The sequence below is a fragment of the Phalacrocorax carbo genome, chromosome 3 (genome assembly GCF_963921805.1).
Source record: "Phalacrocorax carbo chromosome 3, bPhaCar2.1, whole genome shotgun sequence".
Lineage (NCBI taxonomy): Eukaryota > Metazoa > Chordata > Aves > Suliformes > Phalacrocoracidae > Phalacrocorax > Phalacrocorax carbo.
In genome coordinates, this window is record NC_087515.1 from 89,290,732 (window position 1) to 89,308,348 (window position 17,617).

General features: G+C 44.8%; 1 protein-coding gene across 2 annotated transcripts; it reads right to left on the bottom strand.

Moving 5' to 3' along the window:
- Nucleotides 1-806: 806 nt before the first annotated feature.
- On the bottom strand, nt 807-17,204 carry SLC35A1 (solute carrier family 35 member A1). Of its 2 annotated transcripts, none has more exons than XM_064447665.1 (8): nt 17,080-17,204; nt 14,284-14,461; nt 7,928-8,087; nt 7,393-7,545; nt 6,508-6,574; nt 3,162-3,338; nt 2,629-2,763; nt 807-1,331 (listed from the first exon to the last, which is right to left on the bottom strand). In XM_064447665.1, the coding sequence occupies exons 1-8, from the start codon at nt 17,093-17,095 to the stop codon at nt 1,201-1,203; spliced, it is 1,017 nt and encodes a 338-aa protein (XP_064303735.1). In that variant the 5' UTR covers nt 17,096-17,204; the 3' UTR covers nt 807-1,200. The 2 variants fall into 2 exon arrangements, with proteins under 2 accessions (XP_064303735.1, XP_064303734.1); XM_064447664.1 differs by lacking the exon at nt 17,080-17,204 and adding an exon at nt 16,285-16,701.
- Between the last annotated feature and the right edge of the window lie 413 nt (nt 17,205-17,617).

Consider the following 17,617-nt stretch of genomic DNA (forward strand, 5'->3'; position numbering starts at 1 on the left):
CCAACTGCAGAATAGCGTGTGTGGCACAGCCATTTGGGGGAGGCCAGGCCTGTCACCATCGCTGTCTCCCAGGCATGTGGTAGGAGTAGCACACTCAAAACACTAGTCTACCTCCTATTTCCTGTAAAAGAGAACTGCTCTGTCTTTGCCATGTAAAATATAACATCCTTTTGGTAGTGGAAGCGTTAATTGGGCTGCCCTACGCAATCAAGGTTCCTCCCCTTCTGTGGCTGGCCTAGTGGCACAACTGCTACAGGTCCTCTGTGTACTGTAACAAACCGAGTTGGTCAGACCACGGCAGAGAATGCTTCCCCTGGTCATTGTACTGCAGCCCCTGCTTCGGTAATGTTAGCCAAGCCCAACTGTCCCTCACCCATCCCTCTGCCCCGCCGATGCGATGACCGGGGAGAAGAGGGCTTGCTGCGCAGCTGGTGGAACAGAACGGCAGCGCTCCCTCAGCACCGTGCAGGCAGGCAGGGCAGGTGCTGCTTGGCACCCCTCAGCCACCTCCCTGCTGAAGGGAGGCGAGCGTCATTGCGTAAGGTAGCGCAGGTGGCTGTTCTGCTCCTGCTGGAACAGAATTTAAGCATGTTTGTTACTGCTGTGTTTAACATGTCCCACTTTCAAGTAAAACCCAGCTGGTTAACTCATGTCTGAAGGAATCTAACAAGGATATGAACTTGGTCGTGTGTTTTATCTTCACTTTGAATGTAAACGAGTTGCCCAAATGCACTAAAGTCAGCTGACTGTCATTAGTCAAACTGCAATTGCCAACTAGTTTAAGAGAAAATACTGGCAGCAGTTGCTCTTTTAAACAGATTTTTATGAAGCTTTTGGGCATTTCTGCCCTCGAAGGGCAAGACAGTTTATCAAACGCACAAAGAACCAACTTCCCTCCCTTATATACATTATGTACAATTGAGTGTTCTGTTCCTTCATCCGGCTTTCCTTGTAAATGGGACTCTCCATTGTTCGATGCGAATGAAGAATACCTTCGATAAAGTACCTGTCCAGCTCCTCGGCTGTAGCGTAGCCTCCGCATCAGCCACTGGAAGCTTCACGTGTAAGACAAGAACTAACTTCTGCTTTTAGTCTATCCCACTTACACCGTTTCACAACTAGCTTAAGGCTAATTTTTTAAAAATGCAAGGTTTTTTTTAAAGTCCATTTTTTCTTCTCTGTCCATTTTTATGGACAATGTCACACAGTAGCAAGTCTTTCTTTTGAGCTCTTAGTCTCTGATGGCTGGATTTTTGTGGTGTCTTGTCGAGGTAATCCATAGAGGTAAATAGAAATACACACCAGGAGAGCACCCAGGGAGAAGGTAACAGCTGAAAGGAGACAGAATAGTTTAAATAAATACTTCTGTATAAGAAGAAACCTTCAGAAGATGACTAAGCTATGTAAGTTAGGATGATATCCAAATGAAAGTGTTAAAGTTAGTCAAAACTAGAAACAGCACAAGCTGTTAATAATTCACAGACTCTAGACACATCCTCTGTCACAGAGCTCCTGAGCATTAACAATCCCCACACCGCTTCAGTTAGTCTCACATCAGCAAGAACACGGCGATGGTCAGAAAAGCAAGCGTGAAATGTCTCCTGCAGTTCCACGTGCCATCCAAAAAGTTCGTTGTAATGGAAGCCTAACGATGAAGACACAGCGGGTGTCATAACACACTGCCCTTCCACATCTAGGCAGGGTTGAGAAACACTATGAACGAGGCTTTCACAGGAAGATCACCAGTCCAGGTTTGGTTTGTGTCAACTGTCAAGAAAATGTTCTGCCCAAGTTGAGTTTTTAATGTAATTGTGGTTTTCATCACTTGGTTTAAGGTGTTCTTTCCAGCCAGACGCTGATGTTTTTCTCCTTACGCAAGCCTTCCTTACCTTTCACCCTGCTAATGCCACATCAGAAAGCTAGTTTTCCCACCATTACATGACACCACCTTTGGATTATAGTAGGAAAGCAAAAAATACCCCAAACTAAACAGTGAACGACTGAACAGGAGCTACGGGATACAGCATCAGACACAGACTTGATCAGGGAGAAAGTCCTTTCTAGTTGCAGGACAGCCCAAAGCAATCCGCTGTTTCCTCTCAAAAACATTCACCACATCAGTCACGACCCCAGCTGCTGTTTGACTCACGCTCATGCGGTGCCGGCCACAGCAAACAGGGAAGGTTAAAGTTAACGCAGTCTCAGGAGTAACTTAACAGGGACGTGGCAAAGCCCTTGCAGAAACAGCCGAGGAATTAGTCTGGCACTGGCTGTACGAAAACCAACAAGAGATGATGACTTCTCAACAGCAGTCTCAGGTAAACAGCTGTTCAGCGATTCACGAATAAAGCTGTATAAGCTCGTAAGCTGTTTAAATTGGAAACAACCTTGCCATCTGAGGTTGCAGGATGCCTCTGGAAGCACAGGATCATCAGGCACCTTAAGTGACACAACAGGGACGATATGCTAGAGCACAGGAGTCCTGGAGAGGACCAAGTTAAACACAGAAAAAGTCAACGGAGGCACAAACGATTGCTTTGGTATGAACTGCGTAGAGCCTGCGAGCAGCCTGCTAGCCAGGAAGGCAACATGCATGTAGGGTCAAATCAAAGGCAAAAAGGCACGTACTTATCTGGAGGCCAAAGAGGATGACCGATGCCACAGTAGAAAGAACAATGGCTGCCGCTGCAGAAAAGCCTTTCATAATGTTATCTGTGTACTTAACAACGACCGAAGTGTAGAGACCACCTACGCTGGCGAGGACTGGAAAGCAAATAACATGTTTCTATGAGTAACAGTGCAGTAGGTTACTCTGGAAACTATGCATTTTACTCCACTGGCGTACTCGTTTGGGCTACACCAACGTAACTGGTGATTTAATGCAACACTCAGCAAAATGGGATGTCTACGTGGCATCTAGTAGATCGGATACGACTCATTTAAAGATGATCTACTCACTACTCAGTCATTTAGGCTGCTGTTTCAGCACAATTTTAAATAAGCACGTGAATACTTTCCAAGATAATGATACTTAAAAAACACCACCTCAAAACACAGTAAAGAACAGTGGGTCAGACTGAATTTGTGGTTTCATGCAGTCAGTTGTATCAGTTAAAAAAGCAAAACAACGTAACAAGACCCTAAAACCACAAGATACTTACAGATGACAAACCAGACGTAGTAGGTATAGCCATAGAAAAACCCTTTCTCAAGAACTTGGGCTCCATCTGACATGTACACACCAAATAAAGTCACCACGATCCCGGATAAGTACATCTGAATATTCCTCACCCACAAGGAGGTATCTGAACTCTTTAAGACCTTCTCAAAATAAACTCCTGAAAAAAAAAAAAAAAAAAAAGACGTTTCAGTGAGCTGAATGAAGTTTCATCCTTAGCGGTTCACAGTTCTTAGTGTTCTAAAGCCAGACAAGACCACTGGAATCATCTTCTCCTACAGACCGTTACGTGTCACAGTTCCTAATGCAGAAGGCCCAAACCCACATCCTGCTAGTGTGCATCGTCCACGACAGGATCATTTCAATGGGTGTAACACCGAGAATAGATTCTATTTCTGTTTACAGTTGTTTTAACAATGAACCTCATAAACAGTTCAAACTACTCCTCATTTCCGTGTGATTTGCCAGGCTTCCGATTCCAACAGTTTCTCCTGTACAATTCTATATCAAAAAAAAAAGTGTTTCACTTTGGCACCTGGTATTTTATCCCAGGACAGTATTTATGTATTTCAGCATGACAGAGAACGATTTTTCCTCCATCAAGATGTTTAGCAGTACAAAAATAATAAAAAAGAAAAATAATAAAAGGAATGGGTGGGACTACGGAATTTCAGCGCTGAGACTGAAAATTCCTTGGAAGCCTTGCGCTTGCAGAGCACTTGGCAGAGTGGCAACTTTCTGAAACCACAGCTTCAGGGGGTTACAAGATGCAATCGAAACTGATGCCTTCTGCTAATTGAAACTACAGATTGGTTTTGAGGAAATGGAATTCATTTCAGTCTAAAGTTCTTGTTCACGGTGCCATGCTGATGAGCGTTACTCTTATGCTCTGCATTACTGGAATTCCCCAAACAGTTTTTCATTATTCTGCCTGGGAGGTGTATGTCAGATTAAAACGCCGACATCTGACAAGGCCGTCACTAGCTGCCTTTTTAAACATTGCTCCCGCACCAGGACTCTGCTATTTCAAAACACATTCCTCTGCATTTCAAAACACAGACAGCGGTTTGCAGGATTCATATCTTCTCAGCCACTTCCACGACCTTCTGGTGTGAGTCCTACTGACTGAAAGTTTATTGCTGATTAACATCACCCAAGATCCTTCAAACGATATGAGGGAAGTATATGGAACTGACAAAAGCATAGAGAAAAGACCTGCGGGTTAGAAGCCTGAGGCACACACTCCTCCTGACATCCCCAAGTTAGCTTCAAGGAAGGTCTTGCTACTCTTTTATTAATGAAAAAATGCAATTTATAATGTAATACAGTATAGTGAATACGTTGAATAAATTAGAGAACAGATTTATATTTCAGGGGTTCAAACAATAAAAACCCTGAGGAAATAATATATTGTATGAATATACATTTTTAAAGTCTAAGCAATATCAGCAAAAACCCGAGTATTGTTAACGACTGCCATGCCAACCTCGAGCTTTCTGCCCTCTGAGAAGACCCAGAGAGCACAAGCAGAGGTAATCAACATACCAGAAGTTTGGCTGGAGTATGAATCGTACATGTCCATTTTATAAACTAAGAAAACAGTAAGGAAACCAATGAAACGATGCTTTCAGATTTCTGAAAATGCATGAAAATCACAGCACTGGGCAAGATGAAGGAAAGAATGGGTGCTGTTAAGGAGAAATTACTCTTCAGTACTGTTTCAAGTCACAAAGGATCTGCCATTATATATTTGTCCAATGCTTTTATCAGCATTGTTGGGCCCCTGGATACTTGGAAATTATCACAGGATTAACAGTTTGAAGAAAAAAAGCAGCTTCTTCATTTCTGAGGGACGAAACCACAAACCTCTTGACTTTACTGGAATAATATAAAACATTGAACACAGTCAGTCCAGAAACTGAAGGTTTAATGCCAAAATATCTTCTTCGTGTGGGTGGGGGAAGAAAGAAGAGAAAAGGCGTTTGAATAGGATTTATGCTTTCAACATGTAAAGCCCCAAGGGCACAAGGAGCTCCACAGACTAAATACTCTCTCCTCCCAGCTGCCTCAAAGCTACAGCTGTCAGTGAGGAAACACCCAAGCTGCAATCCTTTTGCGGGAGAAGAAAGCCATATGTGTCTAAATCCTCCAGAGCTGCCTGCGTCAGCCCTTTCAATGGCCTGAATTTGCAGAGCTTTAGAAGCACAGCTGTCTACCCGCATTGTCAGAGAAAGCTAGAGAGCTTTAAGAGACTCTGAAGGCTTCACTGTGAATGCTGTATTTTGTCTCGTGGCTTGGGAGCACCTATTGAGTAAATTTATAACCTTCCAGGAAAAGTTGATGGAGCTCTACACAGCCTTATTTAGTGTCTCTGCTTCAAAGTGCCCGTTTCACTGAAGACACCAAACAAGAATGACACCCTCCTCCTTTCCTCCCCTGCCAGCCAGGACTTCTTCTATGAGTAACGAGCGTGTATGCACAGCACCAGATTTTTCTTGCAGGATTGTATAGTACTAGAGGAGGGTGAAAATACCTTGTTTTCTTGCAGAGGGAGGGGGAAGAATCCAGTTTACAGCCAGGGAAGTATGCCCCTGTGAGCCAGATTTAAAATTAAGTAGTAATTAGTATTTCCTTATTTCCCAGCACCAGCTCACTTGTCCTTAAGCTCTGGTCTCCTATAGAAGCCAGAGGGAAACTGACGGGGAAGCGCTGGTTGTAGAACCAACCCAAACAAAAATCCTTCATGCAGTTAATCTAGGCTTTCTGCTACTCATCTTCCTCTCTCTCTTACTCATGCTCCCTCTGCATCTCAGTTAGATTTACCAGCTACAGGACTATGGCACTGTGTATTTCGGGGCTCAGCTAGTGCAAGAACTGACTGAGGAGCTCAGTTCCCCTTTTTAAAAAAAAAAAAGTACAAAAAAAAAAAAGCAAGTACCTCATGTGATCACCATAAGGGAGCTATTCACTGTAAAGCCAATTTACAAGATTGATGTACATTAATTGTACCAAGTGAATCATCATGGATATTCCCTAGAGTATTATTCGAAGCATTTGAAAGACGCTTCCACTTGCAAACCAGCCTTCTAAGTTGTATCACATAAAACCAATAGTACGTGCTCCAAGTCATTTGCTTGACAACTAGAGTAATCATGTCATGAATCCGTCATAATTACTGCAAGTAGAAGGTAATTATGGGCAGAGGGGATGAAGTTCTTTTTTATACTCTAATCAACAAACACAGTTGACTGATGTAGAATGTTCTGTTGTAAACATCATGAGTTCTCCAGTCCTTTTGATGTGACCTGCATATGGAAATACTACTATACCTGCAAATCCTGAACACAACACAGCAACAGCAATCGCTCCAAACCCTAGCCATGGATTCTGCTCCACCTGCAACATCAACCGTTATTTTAGAAAGGATGCAACACTACAGTAATTTACAATAATCAATTCCAGAGCCACTTCGTTAAGTACAGCAAAGTTATTAGCATTTCATTACAGTATAAAATGTACTTGCTTAGCTAGAGCTGTCCTTCAGATTAGCTTGGTGTAGCTGCGTGGTGTTTCGCTTTCCGTGCGTACTCTTACCAGCCCCTGCAGTGCTCAGAGGCACCGCCTGCTTGGCCACGGCCTGTCTTCCCAGCTGCGTGACCTGCCCTTCCCACCACTGCCACTGACCAGCGGCTAAGACCTAAGAAACAGAAGACACTTGTTTCTACCTAGAGCGGGATTAGGTCAGTGCCTCTGAAGGGTGTGTTTAAATGACATACCCACACCCACAAGGCACTGGAGTTTCACTCCTAACTCTGCCAAGTGCTTCCATTCCAAGTTCTCTGCTCCAACAATTATAACGATACCAGGGCCAACTGCTGGAAACAATATATTACTCAGGTGCACCATTATTAGCAAGCATGTATTAGACTGATTATGACGACTGTGGTAATTTTTACTAATTGTAGCAATCAGTTGCCTTTCCATCAAGTGAGACTGGAGCAATACCGCAAGCCTGCCTGAGCTGGTATACAATAAATGTGAAAGCGAATGATCACACTAGCCTTTACATTGTAGATGAAGTGGCTGGAAATAGGAAACAGGTACTGCTGTGTGGAGGTAAGAGACCTTACCTTAATCCCAGCTGCTGTGAAGTAATATACAAAGCATAAGGCAGTTTATTCTTCATTGTGAAGTGGCAAAATGTAAACCCTTACCTGTACTTTTGTAGCCTGAGCAGGCTTCCACTGAACGAGGGTAACACCACCACACAGCATGAAGACAGAGAACCACTGCAACTTACTAAGGGTACGGTTTAGCATTAGGACTGTACATAAAGCTGTACAAGGGATCTTCAGCTGGTACGTCACCTGAAAAAGGTGGGAATATAGCAGAGGATGTGTTTTTTTTAAACTCCTCCAAAACAAGAAAATAAAACAGAGGATTCAACTACAGAATGACAAATAAAATTTTATATTCATCGATTCCCTACAGATCCTTGGGTTTTTGTACCATCGCCAATTACAACAAAGTGAATTTGAAGTGATTCTAGCAGTGAGTAGGTTAGCTCAGAAAACCAGAGCACTGCAACAGAGCGTATGTTTTGAATATAACAAAGCATCATTTGGCTTTTAACACTGAGGCTAAAGAGGGTCCTGCGTGCCAGGCAGACAGCTACCTAGCACACATGCCTCGTGAAACAGCAAAGAGAAATGTATTTACGGATCAGATACCGACAAAAACATAGATTACCTGGTAGACTGCCGCATCCAAGTTGCTAAGAGCCACAAACGCCATGTTGTTTTGGAGAGCATACACCAGAGATGGAACGCTTAATTTTAGCAATTCTGTAGGACTTCCAAATACATTTTCTTTTAAAGATGTTATTAACCTTGCCAGACTTCCAGTCTCTCTGCAAAATAAAATATTAATATAACTGAGGGCTCTCTCAAACTGGTATTTGAAAACAGAAATCAAATCAATGAATCCTTTGGGAAGGCTGACAATCTGTTCTAAACAGTCAGTTGTACCTTGTGCTCATTAAAGAAAAATTAACTGGGAAAAACCAGTGAGGTTATCAACAAGTAGAAACCCTTGAAGATGACAAAGACATTCTGGAATCAGGAGGTTAGTTGCATTAACGTGTAATAAAGTAAACAACCACCACGAACACTGTAAACAGTGAACAAGTCACTAAGCATACAGGCAGTGGGACAGAAGGCTGTTGTTCCCCGCCCCTCCTTTTTTGGGGGGTATTTATAGTTTTGTGTGATGTCAAATGCTCATGATTTTCCAGATCCCTTTTAAACTGGGCCTCCCAGTACACCCAAAAAAGATTGCACCCTTGCACACAACTGAGCTGGAAACACCCCTTATTCCTCAGCCAGGTCTGGGTTCCTCTTCTTGCCTGCGCTGCAAAACACAGTGGACTGGCACCAGAACACACATGAAGAGGTCTGGCGGGGCGTGTGGCAGCCCCCTGTTGCCTTGCTTCTTCATGTCTCCTTTATGTAATTACAGCATGCAAAAGAGCATGCAATGGGGAAGAACCTGTTGCTTCTCACTGCTGGCCCCTTTTGCGACTTATTCCTCAGCTTATTCAAGCTGACCTCTACACTGCTGGCCCTCCCTTATCACTGGTACATCAATCTGACACTTCCTGCTTACTTCTTGCTGCTACTCAAGCCCTCCAATTCCCTTCCCTGCTCTCCCCAGGTGCCATGTTTCCCCTTTCCATTCTTCTCTCACTTGGCCACTGAAAAATACCAACATCCAAAATCACTCCTGCCCCCTCCCACAGGCCTCTCAATTAGCAGTCTGTACAGCTCTTGGATTCAACACTCCTTTTGCTTCCATTATACACACATATGAACAAATGGCTCACATCCTCCTCAGCACTCCAGAAGCCCAACTGCCCACTTCACCCATGTCCCACCTCCTTTCTTTTTCACAAATGTACATCATCTACCTGTCCCAAACTCTTATTAGCAATTACTGAAATTAGCAATCTCTCTATGCCCCAGGCTCCTTCATTAACCACCTTGTTCCTGCAATATTTTCCATTCCCGAGTAACCCCTGACTCTGTGCTCCAGGTCCTTAAACTTCTCCTCTCCAAAGATTTATGGACTCTATCCTCTCATGATCCTTCCACCCAAGTTTCTCTCCTCCCTCCTTGCCTTCTTCCCTGCCTGGCACCAAGCATATAGCTCCTTCCACCACCCCCACCCTCCCCTGTTTCGTTTTGGTTTTTTTTTGTAGTGACGGCAGTCTTTATACAGGCAGCTGCAAGGGATTCTCCCTGTCATTTTCCCCTAAGAGAGAGTACAGACAAAAAAACAGAGTCAGGGCAGTACAGTTACCAGACGCACGTATAGTTTCCCAGACCCTTGTTGTACAAGTGAGGTCACATGCGGAGCTCTTTCCTAATTTAAAGGGATATGTTGCTTGGGACAGACTTGGTGACACTGAGCATGTCACACAGTTGTCTTTTGCAAGACATGTCTGGCCACAAGGGACAACCATTGGCATGAAAATCTACAGAGAAGTAGCACTTAAAGTGAAGTTTGCAATCCAAGGAAGGGGAAGACTTCATGTCACAGCTCACCACAGTTAATTGCACTGGATACAGAACTGCATAAAACATTATGAGTCACTGACATTATAGGCAAAATTGTTGGTTTACTTATTCCTCAATGTATTTGTTATATTGCCCAGCAGTGGGAGATAGGATGTATAATAAAACCTAGTTCCTGGTAATACCCAAGCACAGCTTGACTAATATGCTTCTATCTCAAATGTCTAACTGCAAATAAAATACAATGAGCACAGATACGGTTCTACTCTGTGAGAATAAGTAGCCAAAAAATATCACACAGTAATGGCTTCTTCTATTTGTCGATACCAAGGTGGGCTGCCGAACAAGAAAAAAAATTTAAACGATACCTGCTTCTGTTCCAGACCATGCTTGGTGAATTAGCTAATCACATGCTTAAAGTCAAATCACAACAGTAATTGTCGTTTCTGTCTACTTTCACTTCTAGCACGAAATTTCAGCAATGAAGAATAACCGATGCCCAGTAATCACCATTTTCACTTCAGTTTTTAAGAACAAGAAGATGAACTACCTAAAAATTCATCTTTGCAGTGGGTGTGCTTTCTGAAGCATGCACTTATCATGAATCTATAACTGTAAGTTGAATTCAGCACAAAGATTATGTGGAAACAGATTTAAATCTACACAGAATTTACAATACATTACAATACAATACATACATAGAAATTACACAGAAAAGAATTTAAAACAAGCCTCTGTGTACAGCTGATAATGCAAAATAAGGTGCCCAAAGATGTATGCTGCAAAAATCAATAATATTAAAAAAAAATGTATCTAGCTTGAATTCAGCATTCTTGACATCCATCTAGATGCAACTTAAAAAACATGTTCTGTTTTCTTCATAGTTCTGAATAGGTGAGAGATACTAACAACTATCAGTTGTGCAACAGAAACACCCATTTCCTGGCTCGTATCAGGAGTCGCGTGGCCAGCAGGAGCAGGGAGGTGATCGTGCCCCTGTACTCAGCACTGGTGAGGCCGCACCTCGAGTACTGTGTGCGGTTTTGGGCCCCTCACTACAAGAAGAACATCGAGGTGCTGGAGCGTGTCCAGAGAAGGGCAATAAAACGGATGAAGGGTCTGGAGAGCAGGTCTTCTGAGGAGAGGCTGAGGGAACTGGGGTTGTTTAGCCTGGAGAAGAGGAGGCTGAGGGGAGACCTTATCGCTCTCTGCAACTACCTGAGAGGAGGCTGTAGTGAGGTGGGTGTTGGTCTCTTCTGGGTGAAGAGTAACAACCAACAGGGCAAGAGGAAATGGCCTCAAGTTGTGCCAGGGGAGGTTTAGATTGGGTATTAGGGAAAATTTCTTTACCAAAAGAGTGGTCAGGCACTGGAACAGGCTGCCCAGAGAGATGGTGGAGTCACCTTCCCTGGACATATTTAAAAGACATGTAGACGCGGCACTTCAGGGCATGGTTTAGCAGACATGGTGGTGTTGGGTTGACGGTTGGACTTGATGATCCTAGAGGTCTTTTCTAACCTTAATGATTCTACTGTTTATGATTTGTTAGAAAGCTGAAGTTAAAACTAGAGTTTGCAAATCAGCTCTGTTTTTCTTCATCCATTGCTAAGTAATTACATACCATCTAAAAATGTAAACAACGTAATTACCGGATGGTGAAAGGAACTTTGAATAAATATGAGAAGTTGAGAGTACGGTTGAGTAAATAATTAACAAAGCTGAAACTATCATACACTTCTCTTGAAAGACACTCTTTTGGCATTCATCCATTCAATGTGCCTTCCAGGGGAAATTTTAAAAGCAAACACAGCGAAGGCATAGCGTAAGAATCCATAAGAAAACAAATTCTGCAGCTGGAACAATGCAAGAGTCATATTCCAGTATCCCGTACATTGCAATAACCAATGCCATCTGTTTCAAAAAGAAAAAGGCACCCACCCAAATGCAAAGGTACAGAAAAACAAGATTGTATTTGATCTTCTAACTGGTTATTAAAATACAAAGGCACCTTGCCTTGGGTAAGACAAATCAGTTAGGACTTTAAAACCGGAGGAAGCTGTAAAGGAGACACTGAAGGAAACCATGCTGGAATTTATGCTGTTCAGCGTATTTGTAAGTGATCTAAAATAGAACATTACTAGGAAATTGGCAAATTTTCCTGATTATACTCTATTATACATGATATCCAAAAGGAAACTTTCAACTATAGCAGAAGGGCATCTCACTACACCGAGCGGAATTCACCAGATGTTTTGCCACCTGAGAAACAGCTCAGTTACTTGGGTCCAGATGCATTCCTTTGCTGTCCACCAGCAAGCAAGACATCCTACCAAGGAGAGGTGAGCATGGCCTGAAGAACAGTGTTTGCTGCTGCCCACCCCCCTCCCAACTACAGGGGGAAAAAAAGACCCACTAGCTGACCAGCTCAGAATAGATATAACCTTCAAACAGGTCAGTGACACAGATTCATCCCATTTTAATTGGCAGATAAAGCTCAGTTATCAATAAACGAGCATCACAGGAAAGGACAACCCCAAAATACAACAACCGTCTCTAAACCAGTTACGGGCTTCTGGGAAAAAGGTGCGAGTTGGTCTCCAACAGCACCAGCCCAAGGCTCAGCCGTGTTCAGAGAAATGCATGGAACATTACAAATCCTTAGGAAAGAAACTGAGACCAGAACAGAAAGTAGCTCTGGATCCTGCTTCAAAAGGGATGTAACAATACTGGAAACGCTGTGGAGACGGGTACTAGGACGATCACGGGAAAATTAGGCTAGGACTCCCAGCTTAGAAAATAAGTGAATGATGATAACACAATACAGATCTGTAGAGATATGAAAATAAAAATGAAGGGGGAAAAGATTATTTGTGATGTCTGTCAACACAAGTAGACAGAATCTAGTAAAACTGCTGAATAAAGTGTTTAATAAAAATACTTTTTCATATACCATGTAATTACATTGCAGAAGTCATTTCACAGATGCAGAAGGGACTAACAGTTCAAAAAGAAACTAGGCAATCTCACTGAGGACAGGACCATTAGGTGCTACAGCCGCAACGTGCACACAGCATCCAGGCTGGGAAATCCATAAGCTTCTGCCTCCAGCTAACGAAAGCGCAGCCCATGCTTGCCCTGTTGCCTCTACTTCTGTCCTAAGTACCCTCAGCTGACTACTGTCAAAGGTGGGGACGAGGGGCTACGTGGATTTTTGGCTGTGCAGGGCCATTCTAAAAACCTAATAGACTTCTGAGTTAAAAGTAATTGCCTTTTTAATTATCTTGAGCAAAAAGACTATTCATACCTTTAATGAACACAGTATTGCTGACCCTTAACAAAAGGTCAGTATTGCTTACCCTGCTGAACAAGACCTCTCTGGTATACTACAAAGAGCATGAGTCCCAGGTGCACAAGAACAGATCGGAGAAGTTATACGCACAGGGGTGAGGCTACAAATGCCACCCACGGGTCCCTCACTATGGAGACATGTGGGCTGCTGCAGTCTCCAGAAAGCAGGCTGGATCAGGGTCCACGCTGGCCACAACGCCGCGAGAACCACAGCGCAACTACTCATCTGCAGAGACGTTTCTGCATTTAACATTTCGTGCTGGCACAGTGAGAAGCCCAGGGTGCATAAAAAGAAAAATAGAAATTTGCCACTGGTCACACTCATGCATTACATTTAATGAAAGATTAAACAAAAGGCAGTTTGCCACAGCTGCCTTACCAAGTTCAAATATGGTCTAATTTCCAAAGCAAGTTAAATGCCATTCTGATGTTAGCTAGAGAAGATTGATAAAACTCTGAAGTACGCCGTGTGACTTCATGATTCTCTAGCACAGAACAGCCAGCCTTCTGATGTGCCAAAAGCCACAAAGAGATAGGCAGAGACCCTAAAAGGACAAATTCTACAACAACAGCAAGAACTGGGCTTTGGAAAAGCCCAGAATATAAAAATCCTCCCAAGGAAGGATGCAGCACAGGGGAGCTGATAGGAGAGGCAGTGGACTGATGGCCTCCCTACTTCAGATGCTCACGTGTGGACTGAAGTTCTAGTTCTTAGCTGCCATGTGGGATTACAGAAACTCTAATATTTTCTGACCACAGCTTTCCAGCATTGATTCCCCAGGTTAATAAAGACAGCAAAATGTCTGTCTATCTGTAACATTGTTTGGGAAAATTTATGCATAGGAATGTTACAATTTTATGTAGCTCAGCACACAATGGCTCACAGCCCAGCTTTCATCTACACCAACATTTTAAAGACCCAAAACATCGTGGATAATCCACACTGACATTTGAAACCTGTACCAAAGCACACAAAAATAGAAAATATGAGGAAAGGACACACCTGAATATCACGCTAGTTTCAGCTGAGGAGGACTCACAAGCTCTAACCTGCTCTAAAATGACTCTTCCACAGCATGACCACCCAGCCACGCTCTCAAATGTATCTGTGCTTCGGTATCTGTGGATCTGAGGTTAGAAGCAAGGATTCATTTTCAAAATACTGATGAGCATTCCCATACTTACTTAGCCAATATGCCCACACTCAAGAACAACTTGATAACTTCAGTGATGCACACAGCCGTTGTTGAAAAGTAGAGTTCTGTCTCCACTGTCCTTGTGTACCGCAACGCGACCGTGTATGTCGCAGCAACCAGGGTCATCACTGTGAGGCAGTACAACTTGAACAGTAAGCTGACATTTTCTGAAAGAAAACCAAGACGATGACTCAGCATGGCCTTCATTTTAACTTAAGAACTGGAAGAGGGTGTCCTCCAGCTGGAGGGCTGTATCAAATACTTCTTTGGCGGCATACAATAATTACAGTGTCATGAAGCACTTCCTATCAGAAGTTTAAGTTAAATTTTAAAGTCTCTTCTCAAAGAAGCTTGCCTAGGAACTCCAGGTGTTTGAAAATAAGATATCCTCTTGCCCTCATAATCATCCTTCATTCTAGAAGGACTAATCATAGACTCATATTTATCTAGTAGTAATCAAAAAGTCTTTCTGTGCCTTCCTGCTCTTTAGCTGACAAGAAGAGCTCAGTCTGAAACGGCAGCTGATCCCCTCCATGTAGCGTACTGGTCTGATGCAAAGAGCGTTGGCAGATGAGTAAAACCAAAGAGAGAGGAAAACTTCAGTATCAGCAAAGAAGGGAATTAATCTGGCAAACCTTAATAAATAAGGCAGCATTTCCTTCAGCCTTATTTTCCACCTAAGTTAGTAAAAGAAGCGAGTTTTGCTCAGAACAGTGATGAGACTTTACACAAAGGGCTTTCTTGGAAAGTTATTCACTGTAGAAAACACTAAGGTTATGGCTATTCAGGTAAATTAAACCATACAAGGACTGCATATGATCCATGTTATCCGCTCTGCATTCCCCTGTGCTATACTCCTACAAAAGTGGCAATTCTTGTAACAGTTTTGCCCTGGACTCACTACCATCCTGGATAAATTGGGAGTTAGCCAGGTCCGCAGGAGAAAGGCACTTTTTCCATACAGCTGTCCTCCTCCAAGGCATGACAGTTTCCTCGGGTGGATGTGACCAGGCCACACCAGTTCATTCCCACATCAGAGAACGGCTCAGGCTGCACCCGTACCGGTAAAGAGAACAGCGCGTGGCTCCAGACAGGACTTCTCTGCACAAAGGCATGACCTACAACATGAGCCACTGGCAAACGTGCAGCATCTACAAAATCATTTTTCAATCTGGTAGACTACTCCTTGTTACATATGTCATCTGATGGGTGGATGTTGGTCACCCAGCAGCATCTTTCAGGCCATTATCTGTTGTGTTCTGAATACCCTGAAGAAATGTACTTTAATTATAAGTTTACGTTCCTCTGCTCATTAGGGAATGAGCTAACAGAAAAGCTCTGGGCAGATCTGTATTAACTTTGTTCACCTAATATGGGGGTGAATTACTGAATCCAGTGCAACCGATGTTTTGATTCATTTTTCTTTCAAGCCAGTGACGTCTTCTATTGTATAACATTTCTGCAAGGTACAGTTAATGCCTCCTGCCGCTGCAATCATTTAAATTAGCTACTTCCTTACAGATAAAAATCTTACTCATGTCAGTAACCACTTTTAAAAGGTAGAGCCAATTAGTTTTTGGACTAACAGTGCTTAAAAGAGACTTGTAAGCTGTAATCCATTTTTAAATTAAGTTTGGACTGCGGGGAGGGGAGGTGGGAATCCAAGGGCATAAAACCCAGGAAATAAAATAAACCCAGTCCAGTTTTGCAAAAATGTATTATCTAATGATATTTTAGGGCTGACAGAAATTATATTAACAATGTGTTCTTACACATTAAGATTTTAAGTCTACGCACTACCGAACTAAAACTGAAGTTAATCCTTGCCTACATGAACTATTCTTTAAAAAAAATAAATAAATGCCCCGATCTGGCAACGGTTTGCAAATTTGGGTAAAACAAATGCAGCAGGACATAATGAAGCTAGTAACTCCACGAGATAGCTCTAGCGTTATGAAAAAAGCTGTCTGTGGCTTGTTATCAGCCTGACCGTTTCTCCAGTGTGGTTCACACGTCCACATCAGTACCAGCGCAGCACTGCGGGCACAGGGAAAGCCCGTATCTTCTGCTGCCGTCTGAACTTCTAACAGATTTAAAAAAAAAACAAAACACAAAAACCCAAAAGGAGCTGAAAGAAGCTGCTGTTTCTTTCCCAGTGTCTCTCAGGGGCTTCAGTAAATCCCACTCGAAGGAAAGGGTTTCCAGCAAAAGGCAGCAGAGAGGCCGAAAGCCTGCGGGCGCGAAGGCGGGCCTCCCGCACACCCCCACAGCGCATCCGACCACGCCGCCGGGCCCCTTCCGAACGGCGGCGCGGCGCAGGGCAGCCGGGGCGGCGGGACGCGCGCCCGGCCTCACGCACGCCGGGGTGCGGGAAGCCCTCCTGCCCGGGCCCTTCCCCGCCGCGATCGGCCCCCGCCCCGCCCCGCCGAGCGCTGCGGAGGCTCTGCCGGGTCCCCTCTGGGGGAAGCCACACCGGACTTCGGCCGGGGGTGTCCTAAAGGCGGAGGAGCCCCGGGCAGCCCGGCGAGCCCCGGACCGGGGAGACCGGCCGGCGACTCCTCACAGGCGGCGGGAGGAGAGCGGCGGGGCGGGGCGGGGGGAGAGCTCCTCCCCGGCGCGGCCCCCCGCAGCCCCTTCTCCCCCCCGCCATCACGGTGGTGCCGCCCGGCGCCGCAGCCCCCGGCGGGGAGGACGCGTCCACTCCCGCCTGGCGCGGGGGAGGGGTGAGCCGCCGTACCCCTCGGGCTAACCCGCGGCGCCTCGCTCTGCGCCCCGCCGCCCTCACCTTTCGGAGACGACATCGTGCCCGCAGAAGGTGCCAAGAGCGGCGGGCCGGAGCCGCCCGCCGTGCTCCACTGCTCCTCCCATTACACCATAGAGTGCGACGCGGCTGCCTAGAGCGCCCCGCCGCCCTCGCTACACCATCGAGTCGGAGTTCCGTCTCGTCTAGATATCCTCTCTGCCCCGCTCCCGCGGCGGGAGGCGGAGGGCGGCGGTGGGGCCCGGCGGCAGGCTGCCCCCTGGCGGGCGGGGAGGCCCCCCTCGCCTGTTAGTCAGGGCCGGTCACTCTCGGGCGTTACCGATTTTAGCACTTAAATAAGGAGGGGGGGGAGAGAAGTTTTTCGGAAGGCGCCGCTCCAGAGGGTGCGAAGCCCCCGATCGGGCGCTGCCCGAGGGCGGCGTCACCCGGTGCAAATAAGAAAAACCCCAAGTTCAAGCGGGCATCGAGTGAGGGTTGTCCCCCCTTCACACGAATGGCGCCATCTTGAAAAACAACTTCTGCTTTTATGCTTTTTTCCTGAACTATTTTATCGGCTGCAAAG

Bases quoted from the DNA above. Each gene is read 5' to 3' on its own strand.
- SLC35A1 (XM_064447664.1), bottom strand. From the start codon at position 16,315: ATGTGGACGTGTGAACCACACTGGAGAAACG. The intron at 14,462-16,284 runs GTCAGGCTGATA...GTTTTCTTTCAG, and splicing joins TGAACCACACTGGAGAAACG to AAAATGTCAGCTTACTGTTC. The intron at 1,332-2,628 runs GTACGTGCCTTT...GTCTCCTTTCAG, and splicing joins CCTCTTTGGCCTCCAGATAA to CTGTTACCTTCTCCCTGGGT.